Genomic DNA, 19,783 nt, shown 5'->3' with positions numbered 1-19,783 from the left:
GCAGGACTAAGAGATGAGGTGAGGTGGTGCAGGACTAAGGGATGAGGTGAGGTGGTGCAGGACTAAGGGATGAGGTGAGGTGGTGCAGGACTAAGGGATGAGGTGAGGTGGTGCAGGACTAAGGGATGAGGTGAGGTGGTGCAGGACTAAGTGATGAGGTGAGGTGGGGCAGGACTAAGTGATGAGGTGAGGTGGTGCAGGACTAAGGGATGAGGTGAGGTGGTGCAGGACTAAGTGAGGAGGTGAGGTGGTGCAGGACTAAGGGATGAGGTGAGGTGGTGCAGGACTAAGTGAGGAGGTGAGGTGGTGCAGGACTAAGGGATGAGGTGAGGTGGTGCAGGACTAAGTGATGAGGTGAGGTGGTGCAGGACTAAGGGATGAGGTGAGGTGGTGCAGGACTAAGGGATGAGGTGAGGTGGTGCAGGACTAAGGGATGAGTTGAGGTGGTGCAGGACTAAGTGATGAGGTGAGGTGGTGCAGGACTAAGGGATGAGGTGAGGTGGTGCAGGACTAAGGGATGAGGTGAGGTGGTGCAGGACAAAGGGATGAGGTGAGGTGGTGCAGGACTGAGTGAGGAGGTGAGGTGGTGCAGGACTAAGTGATGAGGTGAGGTGGTGCAGGACTAAGGGATGAGGTGAGGTGGTGCAGGACTACTTGATGAGGTGAGGTGGTGCAGGACTAAGGGATGAGGTGAGGTTGTGCAGGACTAAGGGATGAGGTGAGGTGGTGCAGGACTAAGGGATGAGGTGAGGTGGTGCAGGACTAAGGGATGAGGTGAGGTGGTGCAGGACTAAGGGATGAGGTGAGGTGGTGCAGGACTGAGTGAGGAGGTGAGGTGGTGCAGGACTAAGGGATGAGGTGAGGTGGTGCAGGACTGAGTGAGGTGGTGCAGGACTAAGGAATGAGGTGAGGTGGTGCAGGACTAAGGGATGAGGTGAGGTGGTGCAGGACTGAGGGACGAGGTGAGGTGGTGCAGGACTAAAGGATGAGGTGAGGTGGTGCAGGACTAAAGGATGAGGTGAGGTGGTGCAGGACTAAGTGATGAGGTGAGGTGGTGCAGGACTGAGTGAGGAGGTGAGGTGGTGCAGGACTAAGTGGTGAGGTGAGGTGGTGCAGGACTAAGGGATGAGGTGAGGTGGTGCAGGACTAAGGGATGAGGTGAGGTGGTGCAGGACTAAGGGATGAGGTGAGGTGGTGCAGGACTAAAGGATAGCAGCGCAATGAAAGAGAAGACAGAAAGGGAGAGCAGAGAGAATGGCTGGAGAGAATATTACCCATTTTAGTATTCATGCTGGGGTCTCCACCATCAGGAAATAGAGAGAGAGAGAGAGAGAGAGAGAGAGAGAGAGAATGGGGAGGGTTTCACTCTTCACGGTCTATACATGGACCTGTTATTACAATCAACGTCACCAATGAGGCTACAGGGAGATCACCAGCTCCCCTGAGTTATCCCACTGTGTGTCTGTGTGCATGCTCTGTCTGTGTTTAACTGTATCAATATGTGTGTGTGTGTGTGTGTGTGTGTGTGTGTGTGTGTGTGTGTGTGTGTGTGTGTGTGTGTGTGTGTGTGTGTGTGTGTGTGTGTGTGTGTGTGTGTGTGTGTGTGTGTGTGTGTGTGTGTGTGTGTGTGTGTGTGTGTGTGTGTGTGTGTGTGTGTGTTTGTGTGTGTGTGTGTGTGTTAAATAGTGTGCCTTTACTCTTAAATAATCTGCTGAGAACCCGGACTCTGAGGAATCGATCAGTTACCTTGCTGCTGAGACTGGAGTGGAGGCTGCTGAGGAGATGCCGGCTCATAATAATGGCTGGAACTGAGCAAATGGAATGAAATGAATCAATATCAATGGTATCAAATACATTAAATGCGTTCCATTATTACGCTCCAGCCATTACCACAAGCCTGTCCTCCCTAATTACGGTGCCACCAACCTCGTGTGGCTGAGAGCCTGGAGGACCCAACCTCATGTGGCTGAGAGCCTGGAGGACCCAACCTCGTGTGGCTGAGAGCCTGGAGGACCCAACCACCTGTGGCTGAGAGCCTGGAGGACCCAACCTCCTGTGGCTGAGAGCCTGGAGGACCCAACCTCGTGTGGCTGAGAGCCTGGAGGACCCAACCTCGTGTGGCTGAGAGCCTGGAGGACCCAACCTCGTGTGGCTGAGAGCCTGGAGAAACCAAGCTCGTGTGGCTGAGAGCCTGGAGGACCCAACCTCGTGTGGCTGAGAGCCTGGAGGACCCAACCTCGTGTGGCTGAGAGCCTGGAGGACCCAACCTCCTGTGGCTGAGAGCCTGGAGAAACCAACCTCGTGTGGCTGAGAGCCTGGAGGACCCAACCTCGTGTGGCTGAGAGCCTGGAGGACCCAACCTCGTGTGGCTGAGAGCCTGGAGGACCCAACCTCGTGTGGCTGAGAGCCTGGAGGACCCAACCTCGTGTGGCTGAGAGCCTGGAGGACCCAACCTCGTGTGGCTGAGAGCCTGGAGGACCCAACCTCGTGTGGCTGAGAGCCTGGAGGACCCAATGGAGGAGTGGATCAGTTAATAGATCAGTCTGCGTTCCAATTCGTCCCAAAGGTGTTCGATGGGGTTGAGGTCAGGGCTCTGTGCAGGTCAGTCAAGTTCTTCAACACCGATCTCGACAAACCATTTCTGTATAGGCTTCGATTTGTGTACGGGGGCATTGTCATGCTGAAACAGGAAAGGCCCTTCCCCAAACTCTTGCCACAAAGTTGGAAGCAATGAATCGTCTAGAATGTCATTGTACGCTGTAGCTTAAAGTTTTCCCTTCACGAGAACTAAAACAGCCCCTGACCATTATTCCTCCTCCACCAAACTTTACAGTTGGCACTATGCATTCATGCAGGTAGCATTTTCCTGGCATCCGCCAAACCCAGATGGTGAAGCGTGATTCATCACTCCAAAGAACACGTTTCCACAGCTCCAGAGTCCAATGTCTGCGAGCTCTACACCACTCCAGCCAACATTTGGAATTGCACATGGTGATCTTAGGCTTGTGTGCGGCTGTTCGGCCATGGAAACCCAGTTCATGAAGCTCCTGAAGAACAGTTATTGTGCTGACGTTGATTCCAGAGGCAGTTTGGAACTCGGTAGGGGGTGTTGCAGCTGAAGACAGACAATTTCTACGCGCTTCAGCACCCGGTGGTCCCATTCCATGAGCTTGTGTGGCCTACCACTTCGCGGCTGAGCTGTTAAAGGTCACTGAGCTCTTCAGTAAGACCATTCTGCTGCCAATGTTTGTCTATGGAAATTGCATGGCTGTGTGCTCGATTGTATACACCTGTCAGCAACAGTTTTGAAGGGGTGTACACATACTTTTGTATACAGTACCAGTCAAAAGTTTAGACATCTACTCATTCAAGGGTTTTTCTTTATTTTACTATTTTCTACATTGTAGAATAATAGTGAAGACATCAAAACTATGAAATAAAACATATGGAATCACATAGTAACTAAAAAAGTGTTAAACAAATCAAAATATATTGTATATTTGAGATTCTTCAAAGTAGCATTGATGACAGCTTTGCACACTCTTGGCATTCTCTCAACCAGCTTCACCTGGAATGCTTTTCCAACAGTCTTGAAGGAGTTCCCACATATGCTGAGCACTTGTTGGCTTCTTTTCCTTCACTCGGTCCAACTCATCCCAAACCATCTCAATTGGGTTGAGGTCGGGTGATTGTGGAGGCCAGGTCATTTGATGCAGCACTCCATCACTCTCCTTCTTGGTCCAATAGCCCTTACATAGCCTGGAGGTGTGTTGGGTCATTGTCCTATTGAAAAACAAATGATAGTCCCACTAAGCGCAAACCAGATGGGATGGCGTATCACTGCATAATGCTGTGGTAGCCATGCTGGTTAGTTGTGCCTTGAATTCTAAATAAATCACAGACAATGTCACCAGCAAAGCACCCACACCATCACACCTTCTCCTTCTTCACAGTGGGAACCATACATGCAGAGGTAATCCGTTCACCTACTCCGCGTCTCACAAAGACACGGCGGTTGGAACCAAAAATCTCAAATTTGAACTCATCAGACAAAAAAACAGATTGCCACAGGTCTAATGTCCTTTGCTCGTGTTTCTTGGCCCAAGCAAGTCGCTTTTTCTTATTGGTGTCCTTTACTAGTGGTTTCTTTGCAGGCCTGATTCACACAGTCTCCTCTGAACAGTTGATGTCTGTTACTTGAACTCTGTGAAGCATTTATTTGGGCTGCAATATGAGGCTGGTAACTCTAATGACCTTTTCCTCTGCAGCAGAGGTAACCCTGGGTCTTCCTTTCCTGTGGTGGACCTCATGAGCCAGTTTCATCATAGCGCTTGATGGTTTTTGCGACTGTACTTGAAGAAACTGTCAAAGTTCTTCCATTTTTCCGTATTGACTGACCTTCATGTCTTAAAATAGTGATGGACTGTCGTTTCTCTTTGCTTATTTGAGCTGTTCTTGCCATAATATGGGCTATCTTCTGTATACCACCCCTACCTTGTCAATACACAACTGATTGGCTCAAACGCATTTAGAAGGAAAGAAATTTCACAAATTAATTTTTTATAATCCACACCTGTTAATTGAAATGCATTCCAGGTGATTACCTCATGAAGCTGGTTGAGAGAATGCCAAGAGTGTGCAAAGCTGTCATCGAGGCAAAGGGTGGCTACTTTGAAGAATCTCAAATCTCAAATATATTTTGATTTGTTTAACACTGTTTTGGTTACTACACGATTCCATATGTGTTATTTCATAGTTTTGATGTCTTCACTATTATTCTACAATGTAGAAAATAGTTTAAAAACAGAAAACCCCTGGAATGAGTAGGTGTGTCAACTTTTGACTTGTACTGTATATAGTGTATGAAATGGATTGAACAGATTGTAAACATTATTAAAGTGGCCAGTGTTCCATGTCTATGTATATAGGGCAGCAGCCTCTAAGGTGCAGGGTTGAGTAACCGGGTGGTAGCCGGGTAGTGATGGCTATTTAACAGTCTGATGGCCTTGAGATAGACGTTACTTTTCAGTCTGTATGTCCCAGCTTTGATGCACCTGTACTGACCTCGCCTTCTGGGTGGTAGCGGGGTGAACAGGCCGTGGCTCGGGTGGCTAAGGTCCTTGATGATCTTCTTGCCCTTCCTGTGACACCGGGTGCTGTAGATGTCCCGGAGTGCTCTCGTTGGTCCACCTGTAAAAGTTTGTGAGCGTCTTAGGGGCCAAGACACATTTCTTCAACCTCCTGAGGTTTAAAAGGTGTCGTTGCGCCTTCTTCACTATACCGTCTGCGTTTGGGGACCATTTCAGACACTCATGTGAGCCGCCTCCAGGTTTTATTTCATGTTCCATAAAGGATGTGTTTTGTTGTGTGTCGTCTGTGTTGTGTTGTGTTGTGTTGTGTCTTTCAGCAGAGAAAAGCTTTGGCACGTGTCACATAATGTTTCATCCTTCCTATGAATGTGCTCATGAAATATTTATACTAGAAAATTGCCTCAAATAACACTGTAAAATGCATTTACATTCACAATGCTTTAAGGCAACAACAAAAACAAGTTAGAGAAAAGTGGCTAACAGACGAATCATATGGCTTGACTTATGAATCATAATGCTTATGAATCATATGGCTTGACTTATGAATCATAATGCTTATGAATCATATGGCTTGACTTATGAATCATATGGCTTGACTTATGAATCATAATGCTTATGAATCATATGGCTTGACTTATGAATCATAATGCTTATGAATCATATGGCTTGACTTATGAATCATAATGCGTATGAATCATATGGCTTGACTTATGAATCATATGGCTTATGAATCCTATGGCTTGACTTATGAATCCTATGGCTTATGAATCATATGGCTTGGCTTATGAATCCTATGGCTTATGAATCATAACCAATGGGTCCCAGTAGATGAGTTGACTTTTGACCTTGTAATGAATAGAGACCATTTCAGTGTTTTGACAAGAGTTTTAGCAGAGTTTTAACCCTTTCAATGCAGCAGCATCACATCTCTTCAGCCAAGCAGAATGGAAATAAACTCACCACTTGCTAATTTATTCATTCATGTGAGTATATGGTATTGAAGTTTTCTTTCCATAACGGTACACATTTTTAGATGAGTGTTTTTCTTCTTCTTTGGAAATCATTGAGGAAGGATGCACGGCTCACCACTGAGAAGGCTGGGAGGAATGTTTGTTTACCTGTATGAATTACTTATCTATGCTAATTGAATGACTGACAATCAGTCAAAACAAATTCATTGATAGATTTGAATCCACTATAACATAACCAACAGACTAGTTATCACACTATCGAACACACTTCAGTAGGCATTACTAACTACTGTAACTAACTGACTAGCTGATACAGTATATAGTCTCTGTGTCTCTGTGATGTGTGTGGTAACTAGTGCAGTTATTCCCAACAGTCCTCAGTGGAAATGTTGTTGTCCTCCTCTTTCCTCTATTTAATGTGATTTCAGCTGCTCTGTTTTTGAGTGACCCCCCCCATCTCTCTCCCACGTACCGGTCACGCTGCTGTCATGAGGCTGACACGTCCTCTGTGTTCTTGTTGCAGCTTTAACCTCCCCGCTATTAGCTTTTTGAACATGACATCTGTGGCCAGCGTAGACACTGAGGGGTACAGGAAGTGTGTCCTGGGGTAAGGAATGCTTTGTTAGGGGAAGAGGAGCGTTGCTGTCATTGTTTTATGTCCGAGGAGTCTTCGCTCTTGACACGGTAAATGTCACAGTCATAATCTGTCTTGAAACCCTTTCATCTCATCCTCCTACTAACAAAATATAATGACAATCTTGTACCTTGAAGAATATAAGCTGTTTAGGTGTAGTGCAACACAATGTAAAGTATTATTACCACTAAATCCTCATCACTTCTGGGTTAAATAATTCATTATGGGGGTCAAAGGTTGTTGGTTGCCAGGTACCAGCGGGAGGTACTCCTTTACCATCCTCAAGGAAACACAGATGGGGGAGGGATATTCAATTATTCAATTCATACTAAAGGAACCCTCCCCCTCTAGCTAACTCTATTTCTCTGTCCTCACTCTCTCCACCTCCTTCTCTTTCTCTGTCCTCACTCTCTCCCCCTCCTTCTCTTTCTCTGTCCTCGCTCTCTCCCCCTCCTTCTCTTTCTCTGTCCTCACTCTCCCCCTCCTTCTCTTTCTCTGTCCTCACTCTCTCCCCCTCCTTCTCTTTCTCTGTCCTCACTCTCTCCCCCTCCTTCTCTTTCTCTGTCCTCACTCTCTCCCCCTCCTTCTCTTTCTCTGTCCTCACTCTCTCCTTCTCTTTCTCTGTCCTCACTCTCTCCCCCTCCTTCTCTTTCTCTGTCCTCACTCTCCCCCTCCTTCTCTTTCTCTGTCCTCACTCTCTCCCCCTCCTTCTCTTTCTCTGTCCTCATTCTCCCCCTCCTTCTCTTTCTCTGTCCTCACTCTCTCCCCCTCCTTCTCTTTCTCTGTCCTCACTCTTTCCCCCTCCTTCTCTTTCTCTGTCCTCACTCTCTCCCCCTCCTTCTCTTTCTCTGTCCTCACTCTCTCCCCCTCGTTCTCTTTCTCTGTCCTCACTCTCTCCCCCTCCTTCTCTTTTGCCTCCCCCCTCTCATTCCCTGTCTCGCTGGTTTCAAATAATGACAAAGTTGAGACAAAAGGCAATAGCAGAAGGAGATACGTCCGGATTTCCCCCCTAATTTCAACGCCAGAGGTAACCTCTGATTTAAACCCAGACTTATAGTGAATCTTTCATATCTTCTCCCATGATATTTCTCACAGACGGAATACATTTCAGTCAGAACTGGTTACTGGCAGATCTTTAAAGGTAGAATAGGAAGTGAAATATCCTCATGAGACATGGGGACTCACATTAGGTACACACAGAAGGCTGGATCTTGGTAAAAAAAAAAAGTCATAACCCCAAAGATAATTAATCTCCTGTCCTTCATTTAAACTGACGCTGATGTCAATTTTCATTTATTTGATTGAATAGCAGCATCACCCTTGACGTAATGGATACTGAAGTCATTTCTATTGAGGTTGAGTAGTGGGGTCGGGGTTGATTCATTGGCTGGATGACTGGGTCTAACGCGGCACCGCCATAATGATGAATGAGGTACAGACAGACTGACTATTTCATGTGTAACTCTGTGTTGTTTGTGTCGCACTGCCTTGCTTTGTCTTGGCCAGGTCGCAGTTGCAAATGAGATTTTGTCTTCAACTGACCTACCTGGTTAAATAAAGGTGAAATAAAAAAATACAAATACTAATTTAACTGCCGCTGCTAAATCGTTGATGCCACTCCAAAAAATATGATTAAAAAACGGTGTAAACTTAAACGTCTAACACCAGATATAATGCATGTAAAAAATATAATGGACCTATATATTTTTAAATAAGATAATCTTTGAGAACTAACAATCACTAAAATTATAACTACACAGTCAGGAGAATCTAACATTTTTAATTCTCTCCTCTCATGGGGCCCACATTGATTTTGTTATAATGTTTGAGTCACTCAGATAGCATACGAACAAGGAATAAGTCATGGCAAAAAGGGATGTAGAATTGCAGGAAATTCCCTTTAAAACAGCAAAAAACGACATCTCTGTTGCGAGGGCCTCTTCCATGCCCCCACTACTCACAACCAGTCCCATTTTGATCCAGAAAAAAACTCTGGAGTGACAAGTTACAACATAAATATTTGTAGCATTTAATGCATTCAGAGTCTTTTGGGGTCTCGCCGGGTTGCCTACCCGGGACAACCCCAGCAAAAGGACCACCCCCATGCTAACTTTGCCACGGCTGCAGAAATAAATCCTAGGGAAAACACTGGTGGGTGTGCATGCTACATCATGAAAATAACATTGTACATGAATGCCATCTGTTTTAGAGACATTTTTATGCAGCAATTTCCTTTAAGACAATTTAACAACATTAGTCTCAAAAAAATAGTGCTCTCTCTCCACCTAGGAAATTTCACAGCAAAGAGTCAATGTGAACCAAGGCTATTCTCTCGGGCCAATCATGAGGGATACGTCATCATTCATCGACTATTTCATTGTTGTGTACACTATGCGACCGGATATAAATCTATATACAAGACTCACATCCCCGCAAAAAACATTACTGATTTTCACTTAATATCAGCGGAAATACTATTTGTTTCCTTCACATTCAACTGCTTAGCTATTCCGAACTTCATCTCAAATATGTACACCCTTCGAGATATACAATTATTAATTTAGCACATCTACGAGATCCACGGGCCGGCTAATGTTGAAACGTTTGCTAGCTAACGTTAGCTAGCAATCCCAAGGCAAAGGTTTCGAATAGTGCAGCAAATTTAGCTACCTGGGTAGTCCCAATTTGTAAGTCTACAGACAGTGTCTTGCACTGCTAGCTTGCCATAGCTGTGTTCCTTTGGTTTTGAAGGCGGTATGAGTTATGGAGGTTATGGGGGCAGAGGCGGCCGACGAGGTGGCCGAAGAGGAGGTCGAGGATTCGGACGGGATGGAAGCCGGGAGAGGTGGGACCGCCAAGCTGGGTCGAGTGGTGGTGGACACCCGCGGAGCACCGAATCGGAGTCGAGGGAGGACCGGGGAGAACGAGGAGGGCGAGGTGGGGGACCAAACCGTCCACCCCCGCATCTAAAGGGCCGGGAGATCGGACTGTGGTACGCCAAATGGGGAGGCTTGAAGAGGAAAGAAAATGAGAGAAAATCGGTTAGTACTGTAACATTAGTTACAGAGGCACCTGTGTATCTGTTTGCTGTGTAGTGGCTTGCTTGGGTTGTTGTCGTTGGTAGTCAGCTGCTCTACTTAGTCTCGTTGACTATCACGGCTGACAACTACCTATACCTGTTTTTTGATAACGAAGTACCTACCTATCTCGAATAAAACTATAGTATCTAGCATGTATCAGGATTAACTCTGTACTAATGCAGTTGGTTTCCCCTGGCGGTGTAGCGGGCAGTGGTTCAGATGGATGAGTCCAGGGAACAGCATATCACTAATCTGCTGAACACTGTCCAGAGAGGACCGACATGCCCGGGCCCAGCCAGGGAGGCCCACCCCTCCACATCTGAGCACTGGCGTTCCGGCCCGTCAGGATTGGACAGAGGCAGCCACTGGTAAGGCACTGTCTTACTGGCTGTGTTCGAGAGCATCAAAACCATGATGTATTGTGGGTCAATTCTGACAGACTGACTGATCTACAAATACTTTTGAGTAGTTATTTATGATTCAAGGTGATTTGTAGATCAGTCAGTCTAGACTCACCTTTAAAGTTGATTATAATGTTGGACACTCCCAGTCTCTCAGAAGAATACAGCTGCAGTAGACTGTCATGTACTGTGACACCCACAGACAGACAGACAGACAGTGATGTCATGTTTTCAGGTCCACAGGCCCCAGCCCTAACCCTAGTCTCCAGGACATCGTTAGGCCCTATGCATGGGTTCTCTGTGTGTTGTGGACATGAGCCTGCTTGCTGCAGCTGCGTACTATTATTAAACTCCCTTTACATCTCCTAAGTTTGGATTATTTAGGAGGGCTCATGTCACCACTAGATTGCAACATCATTGGCTACATTCAATGCTTTTGAAACATAAAGCATTCAGCCTTTGATTTACTACACCACTGTTATTCACCTGATGTGTGTTCCAGTTACTTCGATGGTGATGAGCCCTCTCAGGATGTCCTGAAAATTGATCTCAAGCAAGAGAAGAAGAAGGAGGATGAGGAGAGGCCAGTACAGAACACTCCACTTACATCACAACGGTAGGCTAACTTCTAGATTGTTGTTGTTCCTATTGTCATGCTCACTCGTTAAAGCAATTCACAATCATGTCTCTTTCTCCTGCCTTTCAGTTACCTCCCACAGGATGTCCTTAAAGCTGAACCCCAAGAAGAGAGGGAGGAGAAGGAGAGGAGAGGGAAGGATAAAGACCTGGAGTACTTGTTTCAGGAGGTGGTCAGGGAGAATGCCCTGGACCAGCAGTTAAAGAGAGATCTAGAGAGGAAGAAGGCAGACTCTAAATACCTAGACATGCTGGTGACAATTCACTTCATAAAAAATGAGCAGTATTATAATTACTGTGTTTATTATTGATAAACACACATGTTATCATAACACCAATAGAACTGGTGGTGATGGACTGCTTGTAGTAATTCATGTTTCCTGTTTATTTTTTGGGGCAGAAATTCAGGGAAAAGCTTCCATCCTTTGGAAAGAAAGAGGTAAGATCTGAGACATATTTTTCCTCCTGATGAACTTGGATGCTAGGCCTCTGCTTACATTTTACATTTGAGTCATTTAGCAGACGCTCTTATCCAGAACGACTTACAGTAGAGTGCATACATTTTATTACATTTTTTACATTTCATTACATTTTACATACTGAGACAATGATATCCCTACCGGCCAAACCCTCCCTAACCCGGACGACGCTATGCCAATTGTGTGTCGTCCCACGGACCTCCCGGTTGCGGCCGGCTGCGACAGAGCCTGGGCGCGAACCCAGCCCAGCCTGGGCGCGAACCCAGAGACTCTGGTGGCGCAGCTAGCACTGCGATGCAGTGCCCTAGACCACTGCGCCACCCGGGAGGTCAAGTAGAGGCCTAGCCATGTGGATGCTAGGCCTCTGCTTACCATGTGGATGCCAGGCCTCTGCTTACTATGTGGATGCCAGGCCTCTGCTTACCATGTGGATGCTAGGCCTCTGCTTACCATGTGGATGCTAGGCCTCTGCTTACCATGTGGATGCTAGGCCTCTGCTTACCATGTGGATGCTAGGCTTCCGCTTACCATGTGGATGCTAGGCCTCTGCTTACCATGTGGATGCTAGGCCTCTGCTTACCATGTGGATGCTAGGCCTCTGCTTACCATGTGGATGCTAGGCCTCTGCTTACCATGTGGATGCTAGGCCTCTGCTTACCATGTGGATGCTAGGCCTCCGCTTACCATGTGGATGCTAGGCCTCTGCTTACCATGTGGATGCTAGGCCTCTGCTTACCATGTGGATGCTAGGCCTCTGCTTACCATGTGGATGCTAGGCCTCTGCCTACCATGTGGATGCTAGGCCTCTGCCTACCATGTGGATGCTAGGCCTCTGCCTACCATGTGGATGCTAGGCCTCTGCTTACCATGTGGATGCTAGGCCTCTGCTTACCATGTGGGCGTTTTTACCTCAGACAAGAATAGGATCTCATCTTGTAAAACGTTTCTGACTGATGAAAACCTTGCAACTACATTTTTGCCAATTTTCATATACGCTGAACAAAAATATAAATGCAACATGTAAAGTGTTGGTCCCATGTTTCATGGGATATATGTTCCATATGCACAAAAAACATATTTCTCTCAAATTTGTTAACATCCCTGTTAGTGAGCATTTCTCCTTTGCCAAGATAATCCATCCACCTGACTGGTGTGGCATATCAAGAAGCTGATTAAACAGCATGATCATTACACAGGTGCACCTTGTGCTGGGACCAAAAAAGGCCACTAAAATGTGCAGTTTTGTCACACAACACAATGCCACAGATGTTTCAAGTTTTGAGGGAGTGTGCATTTGGCATGCTGACTGCAGGAATGGTATGGTGTACCTAATAAACTGACCTCTGTCACACACACAGTACCAGTCAAAAGTTTGTACACACCTACTCATTCCAGGGTTTCTTTATTTCTACTATTTTCTGCATTGTAGAATAATAGTGAAGACATCAAAACTATGAAGTAATACATGGAATCGTGTAGTAACCAAAAAAGTGTTAAACAAATCAAAATATATTTTATATTTGAGATTCTTCAAAGTTGCCACCCTTTACCTTGATGGCTTTGCACACTCTTGGCATTATCTCAACCAGCTTCATAAGGTAGTGACTTGGAATGTATTTTAATTAGCAGGTGTGCCTTGTTAAATTGTGGAATTTCTTCTTAATGCCGTTTGAGCCAATCAGTTGTGTTGTGACAAGGTAGGTTTGGTATACAGAAGATATCCCCATTTGGTAAAAGACTGAGTCCAACTTGTCGTGACTTGACTTTAACATTAATCTGAAGACTCTTATTTATCTAATTACCTAAATATGTTTAATTGTTAAATTAATCATGTAAAAATTAACTCATTAGGATCTGGGGCACCACGAGAGCAGTTCTTTAAAGAGTTACCATCTCCCAAATTAAATTCTAAAATGTCTTTACCTATCACATCTATAAACAGTCAATTTATTAATCCTAACCTCGTATCATATCATTGTTCTGAACTATTGTAACCTCCTTGCATTTGCAAAAACCTGAGTTTTACTTATGATTCGGTACTTCACATCGGTTTAGGTATTTATATACTAGCTAATTACATGGGGACACAGGATAAACACACACTGCATCGGTTATTGACTGGAGACGGTTATTGACTGTAATACGCTGAGAACAGATCCCTAGTGGAATGACAGGAGAGAGAGAGGGAGAGAGACACTTAATATTGACACATTCAGAAACTACACTTAACCATTTACTTTGCACACGAACCGCCACCCCCTTTGGGCAGGAAATCATTAATGTATTTACGTGAAATGCCTGGGTTCGCCCGGGATCTTTCTGTGAAAGGGGCAATTATCTCTTATAGCTTCTCAAATCACATCCCTCTCTTAACAAAAACATACTTTTTCATATTACATGCACAACCCATAGTAAGGAAACTTAATCTACAGTTGAAGTCAGAAGTTTACATACACTTAGGTTGGAGCCATTAAAACTTGTTTTTCAACCACTCCACAAATTTCTTGTTAACAAACTATAGTTTTGGCAAGTCGGTTAGGACATCTACTTTGTGCATGACACAAGTCATTTTTCCAACAGTTGTTTATAGACATTATTTCACTTATTATTCACTGTATCACAATTCCAGTGGGTCAGAAGTTTATATACACTAAGTTGACTGTGCCTTTAAACAGCTTGGAAAAATCCAGAAAATGATGTCATGGCTTTAGAAGCTTCTGATGGGCTAATTGACATATTTTGAGTCAATTGGAGGTGAACCTGTGGATATATTTCAAGGCCTACCTTCAAACTCAGTACCTCTTTGCTTGACATAATGGGAAAATTAAAAAAAATCAGTCAAGACCTCAGAAAAAAAATTGTAGACCTCCACAAGTCTGGTTCATCCTTGGGACCAATTTCCAAATGCCTGAAGGTACCACGTTCATCTGTACAAACATTAGTATGCAAGTATAAACACCATGGGACCACGCAGCTGTCATACGCTCAGGAAGGAGAAGTGTTCTGTCTCCTAGAGATGAATGTACTTTGGTGCGAAAAGTGCAAATCAATCCCAGAACAGCAAAGGACCTTGTGAAGATGCTGGAGGAAAGAGGTACAAAAGTATCTATATCCACGGTAAAACGAGTCCTATATCGACATAACCTGAAATACCGCCCAGCAAGGAAGAAGCCACTGCTCCAAAACCACTATTAAAAAGCCAGACTACGGTTTGCAACTGCACATGGGGACAAAGATCGTACTTTTTGGAGAAATGTCCTCTGGTCTGATGAAACAAAAATAGAACTGTTTGGAAATAATGACCATCGTTATGTTTGGAGGAAAAAGGGGAAGCCTTGCAAGCCGAAGAACACCATCCCAACTGTGAAGCACAGGGGTGGCAGCATCATGTTGCGGGGGGTGCTTTGCTGCAGGAGGGACTGGTGCACTTCACAAAATAGATTGCATCATGAGGAAAGAAAATTATGTGGATATTTTGAAGCAACATCTCAAGACATCAGTCAGGAATTTAAAGCTTGGTTGCAAATGGGTCTTCCAAATGGACAATGACCCCAAGCATACTTCCAAAGTTGTGGTAAAATGGCTTAAGGACAACAAAGTCAAGGTATTGGAGTGGCCATCACAAAGCCCTGACCTCAATCCTATAAATAACTTGTGGGCTTAACTGAAAAAGCGTGTGCGAGCAAGGAGGTCGACAAACTTGACTCAGTTACACCAGCCGTTTCAGGTGGAATGGGCCAAAATTCACCCGACTTATTGTGGGACACTTGTGGAAGGCTACCCGACACGTTTGACCCAAGTTAAACAATTTAAAGGCAATGCTACCAAATACTAATTGAGTGTATGTAAACTTCTGACCCACTGGGAATGTGATGAAAGAAATAAAAGCTGAAAGAAATAATTTTCTACTATTATTCTGACAATTCACATTCTTAAAATACAGTGGTGATCCTAACTGACTTATGTCAGGGAATTCTTACTAGGATTAAATGTCAGGAATTGTGAAAAACTGAGTTTAAATGTATTTGGCTAAGGTGTATGTAAACTTCTGATTTCAACTGTATGTAGTGTGTGAACTTTTCAAGTTACAGTTTTCCTTTATGACATTTGTAATGACATCACAAAATAACAAACAAAATTACATTAGTGTTCTAGAGATCGCCCCTGACCGTTCCCCATGTTTTACGTTCAAAATATTGTTCCAGTTTTCACTTTTGAACGTCTTGGGAGTTTCAGTGGCAAGAACGTCTGTTGAGACAAAGCACATTCCTTTGGTGAAAGGGGGTCTGATTGAAGTTATTAATTGCAAACTTGATCTGACCTATTTGAATTCTCGTGGTCAGTCGTGACAACATTATGGCAAGAACAGCTCAAATAAGCAAAGAGAAATTACAGTTTATCATTACTTTAAGACATGAAGGTCAGTCAATCCGGAAAATGTCTAAAACTTTGACAGTTTCTTCAAGTTCAGTCGCAAACACCATCAAGCGCTATGATGAAACTGGCTTTCATGAGGACCGCCACGAGGAACGGAAGACCCAGAGTTACCTCTGCTGCAGAGGATACGTTCACTAGAGTTACCAGCCTCAGAAATTGCTGCCCAAATATATGCTTCAGAGTTCAAGTAACAGGCACAACTCAACATCAACTGTTCAGAGGAGACTGCATGAATCAGGCCTTCATGGTCGAATTGCTGCAAAGAAACTACTACTAAAGGACACCAATAAGAAGAAACTTCCTTGGGACAAGAAACACGAGCAATGGACATGAGACCGGTGGAAATCTGTCCAAATTTGAGTCTTTGTGAGACGCAGAGTAGGTGAACGGATGATCTCTGCATTTGTGGTTCCCACCGTGAAGCATGAAGAAGAACGTGTGATGGTGTGTGAGTGCTTTGCTGGTGACACTTGTCAGTGATTTATTTAGAATTCAAGGCATTCTTTATCAGGATGGGTACCACAGCATTCTGCAGCGATACGCCATAGCATCTGGTTTGCGCTTAGTAGGACTATCATTTGTTTTTCAACAGGACAATGACCCAACACACCTCCAGGCTGTGTAAGGGCTACTTGACAAGGAGAGTGATGGAGTGCTGCATCAGATGACCTGGCCTCCACAATCACCTGACCTCAACCCAATTGAACTGCTTTGGGATGAGTTGGACTGCAGAGTGAAGGAAAAGCAGCCAACAAGTGCTCAGCATGTATGGGAACTCCTTCAAGACTGTTGGAAAAGCATTCCAGGTGAAGCTGGTTGAGAGAATGCCAAGCTTGCCAAGAGTGTGCAAAGCTGTCATCAAGGCAAAGGGTGGCTACTTGGAAGAATCTCAAATATGAAATATATTTAACACTTTTTTTAGTTACTACATGATTCCAGATTTGTTATTTCATATTTTTGATGTATACACTATTTTACAATGTAGAATAAATTATGCAAATACTGAAAAACTTTTGAACAAGTAGGTGTGTCCAAACTTTTGACTGGTACTGTATGTGTGGACACCCCTTCAAATTAGTGGATTTGGCTATTTCACCCACACCCGTTGCTGACAAGTGTATAAAATTGTGCACACAGCCATGCAATCTGCATAGACAAACATTAGCAGTAGAATGGCTTTACTGAAGAGCTCTGTGACTCTCAACGTGGCACCGTCATAGGATGCCACCTTTCCAACAACTCAGTTCGTCAAATTTCTGCCATCCTGGAGTTGCCCCAGGTCAACTGTAAGTGCTTTTATTGTGAAGTGGAAATGTCTAGGAACATCAACTGCTCAGCCGCGAAGTGGTAGGCCACACGTGTTCACTTAACGGGACTGCCAAGTGCTGAAGCAAGCAGCCCGTATAAATCAGCTGTCCTCGGTTGAAACACTCACTACCGTCGGGCTGGAGTGTTGTAAAGCTCGCTGCCATTGGACTCTGGAGGAGTGGAAACTCGTTCTCTGGAGTGATGAATCACGCTTCACCATCTGGCAGTCCGACGGACAAATCTGTGTTTGGCGAATGCCAGGAGAATGCTATCTGCCCTAAAGTGTAGTGCCAACTGTAAAGTTTGGTGGAGGAGGAATAATGGTCTGGGGTTGTTTTTCATGGTTTGGACCTTTTAGTTCCTGTGAAGGGAACTCTACGTTACAGCATGAAATTACATTCTAGACGATTCTGTGCTTCCTACTTTGTGGCAACAGTTTGGGGAAGGCCCTTTCCTGTGTCAGCATAACAATGACCCCGTACTCAAAGCGACGTCCATACAGACATGGTTGTCGATCTGTATACGTTCACTCTTTTGTTGTTGTTGTTTTTGTACATGTATTGAAAGCAACTCTCCTCAATGTACTCTGAACATTTCATAACTCCAGGACCAATAAATGTATTCTAAATATCGTCAGAAGTTTTGAAATGCTTGTTAATGTTTAAAATATTGACTTGTTTTCCATTTCCTGAAAAGATAAGAAGTGAAGTTATTAAGGATGATGAGAGGTTTTCACCCGACAGCTACAAAAAGGCTCTTGCCTTACCTCTGCCCTGTCCTCTCTCTGGTTCATCAGGAGTTGGTGGAGTTGATCAGGTCCAGCCAGGTGCTGGTGGTCAGTGGAGAGACAGGGTGTGGTAAAACCACCCAGGTGACTCAGTTCATCCTGGATGACTACATAGAGAGGGGCATGGGTTCAGTCTGCAGGGTGGTCTGCACCCAGCCACGTCGCATCAGTGCCATATCTGTAAGTAGTGTGTGTGTGTGCGTATTCCACCTGTTCCAGGTGTGTGTGTGTGTGTCCTACCTTTTTGAATATATGTATCGTCCCATTTCTGATGTGTGCTTGTTGCAGGTGTGTACTCTCTCCTCTCATTGTGTGTGTTTTAGGTAGCGGAGCGGGTGGCTGCGGAGAGGGCTGAGAGTGTGGGGGACGGGAACTCATGTGGTTATCAGATCCGCCTGCAGAGGTGAGTTTTCTGTTTGGAGTGGAACCTCTCTTTAACCCTTTATGCTCGTGGGAATTGGCCTATATGGATCAGGCTACATTTTAAATGTTTCTTACAGAAGAAATATGAAAAGCACAAGCATGGTAGTAATTGAAACAGTTTGGAGATTGTTAGGCCAAAGTTGAGGACACAACTTTCACCTGACACAAGACAGAATCCAAACATTACACTGCTGATTTTATGTTCGTTTGACATTTACTGTACTTTTCGCCGCATTTGTTGATAAGGAAATGTGAAAATACTCTGGATACGTTCAGTAACATGTTGAGAATATTCCTGGAAAATGTAGGATAGGTGCAACATAAGACAAGAAAAGGACAAGAGTTTGAATGAGAGGACTAAATAGTATCTCCAAGTAACCACACACCTCTCCAAAGTGTACAGTTCTCTACCCCATAACCCCACACACACTAACAATGCTTTTAGTTCTTCAGCCCAAACACACACACACCCTTGATGGGATTAGTTGTTTTGCTCCATCCGCCACTAACATCAGAGTTGAACAGAAACACAGAACAAACGCTACCATGTCAGCCAGAGCATAAGAACGTGAGCTCAGTGTGTGTCTGTTTGTGTGTCTGTATGGTGCAGAACACATCTCCACTGAGACTCACTGAGAACATCTAAACATCCAGACAAGATGGCTACACAGCTGTCTACAGCCTCAGTGGTCCCTCAGTCGCACTCTCTCTTTCCGTCTCTCTCTCTTCTTTCTGTCTCTCTCTTCTTTTTGTCTTTCTCTCTTCTTTCTGTCTCTCTCTCTCTTCTTTCTTTCTTTCTTTCTTTCTCTCTCTCTCTCTCTCTTCTTTCTTTCTCTCTCTTTTTTCTTTCTGTCTCTCTCTTTTTTCTTTCTGTCTCTCTCTTTTTTCTTTCTGTCTCTCTCTCTTTTTTCTTTCTGTCTCTCTCTCTTTTTTCTTTCTGTCTCTCTCTCTTCTTGTCTTTCTCTCTTCTTTCTGTCTCTCTTTCTCTCTCTCTCTCTCTTCTTTCTGTCTCTCTCTTCTTTCTCTCTCTCTCTCTCTTTTTTCTTTCTGTCTCTCTCTCTTTTCTTTCTGTCTCTCTCTCTTTTCTTTCTGTCTCTCTTTCTTCTTTCTGTCTCTCTCCTTTCTTTCTGTCTCTCTCTCATCTTCTTCTTCTTCTTACTAAAGTAAGTAAAGGTGTATGCTGTTTTGCATAGGAAGTGTGTTGTGATGACCTCTCATGTTAGTTTAGATTTCTGAGTCGTTTCCACAGATGGTGGGCTTTGAAAGGAGATCTATAAATCCCCTATAGTCCTCCTAAGCCACGCTCCTGTCAGTGATCACCTGGGATATTGATTTCTCAAGCTCTGGGATCACCAGTCAGGATGAGTTGAGTTTTGCGCTAATGGATTGAGAGAACTATGCACAAGCAGCCAGTTGTGAGTGTGTCTGTGCTCACACCTTGTTTGTGTGTGTGCCCGCACATTGTTTGTGTGTGGGCGCTATTTGTGTGTGTGTGTGCTCGCATGTTTGTGTGTGTGCTCGAGTTGTGTGTGTCTGT

The 19,783-nt window shown here is 44.6% G+C and overlaps 2 protein-coding genes across 2 annotated transcripts in view; both read left to right on the top strand.

Annotated features, from left to right (window-relative positions):
* Window positions 1–431, top strand: part of LOC129822422 (probable G-protein coupled receptor 149) — a 24,956-nt gene extending 24,525 nt beyond the window's left edge. The window contains exon 4 of the mRNA XM_055880699.1: window positions 1–431. This exon is cut by the window's left edge and continues 2,613 nt beyond it. The gene's annotated coding sequence lies outside the window, so the exon portion shown is untranslated.
* Window positions 432–8,963: 8,532 nt separating this feature from the next.
* The window catches only part of dhx36 (DEAH (Asp-Glu-Ala-His) box polypeptide 36), a 60,461-nt gene continuing 49,641 nt past the window's right edge, over window positions 8,964–19,783 (top strand). The window contains exons 1-7 of the mRNA XM_055880698.1: window positions 8,964–9,736; window positions 9,980–10,143; window positions 10,679–10,792; window positions 10,883–11,066; window positions 11,213–11,251; window positions 17,833–18,003; window positions 18,147–18,226. Coding sequence (XP_055736673.1) covers window positions 9,452–9,736; window positions 9,980–10,143; window positions 10,679–10,792; window positions 10,883–11,066; window positions 11,213–11,251; window positions 17,833–18,003; window positions 18,147–18,226 — 1,037 coding nt within the window. The 5' untranslated portion in view covers window positions 8,964–9,451. The remainder of the gene's footprint in view (window positions 9,737–9,979; window positions 10,144–10,678; window positions 10,793–10,882; window positions 11,067–11,212; window positions 11,252–17,832; window positions 18,004–18,146; window positions 18,227–19,783) is intronic.

Source organism: Salvelinus fontinalis, chromosome 24, assembly GCF_029448725.1.
Source record: "Salvelinus fontinalis isolate EN_2023a chromosome 24, ASM2944872v1, whole genome shotgun sequence".
Lineage (NCBI taxonomy): Eukaryota > Metazoa > Chordata > Actinopteri > Salmoniformes > Salmonidae > Salvelinus > Salvelinus fontinalis.
The sequence above is the reverse complement of the archived record's forward strand: the minus strand, read 5'-3'. Positions and strand labels throughout refer to the sequence as shown.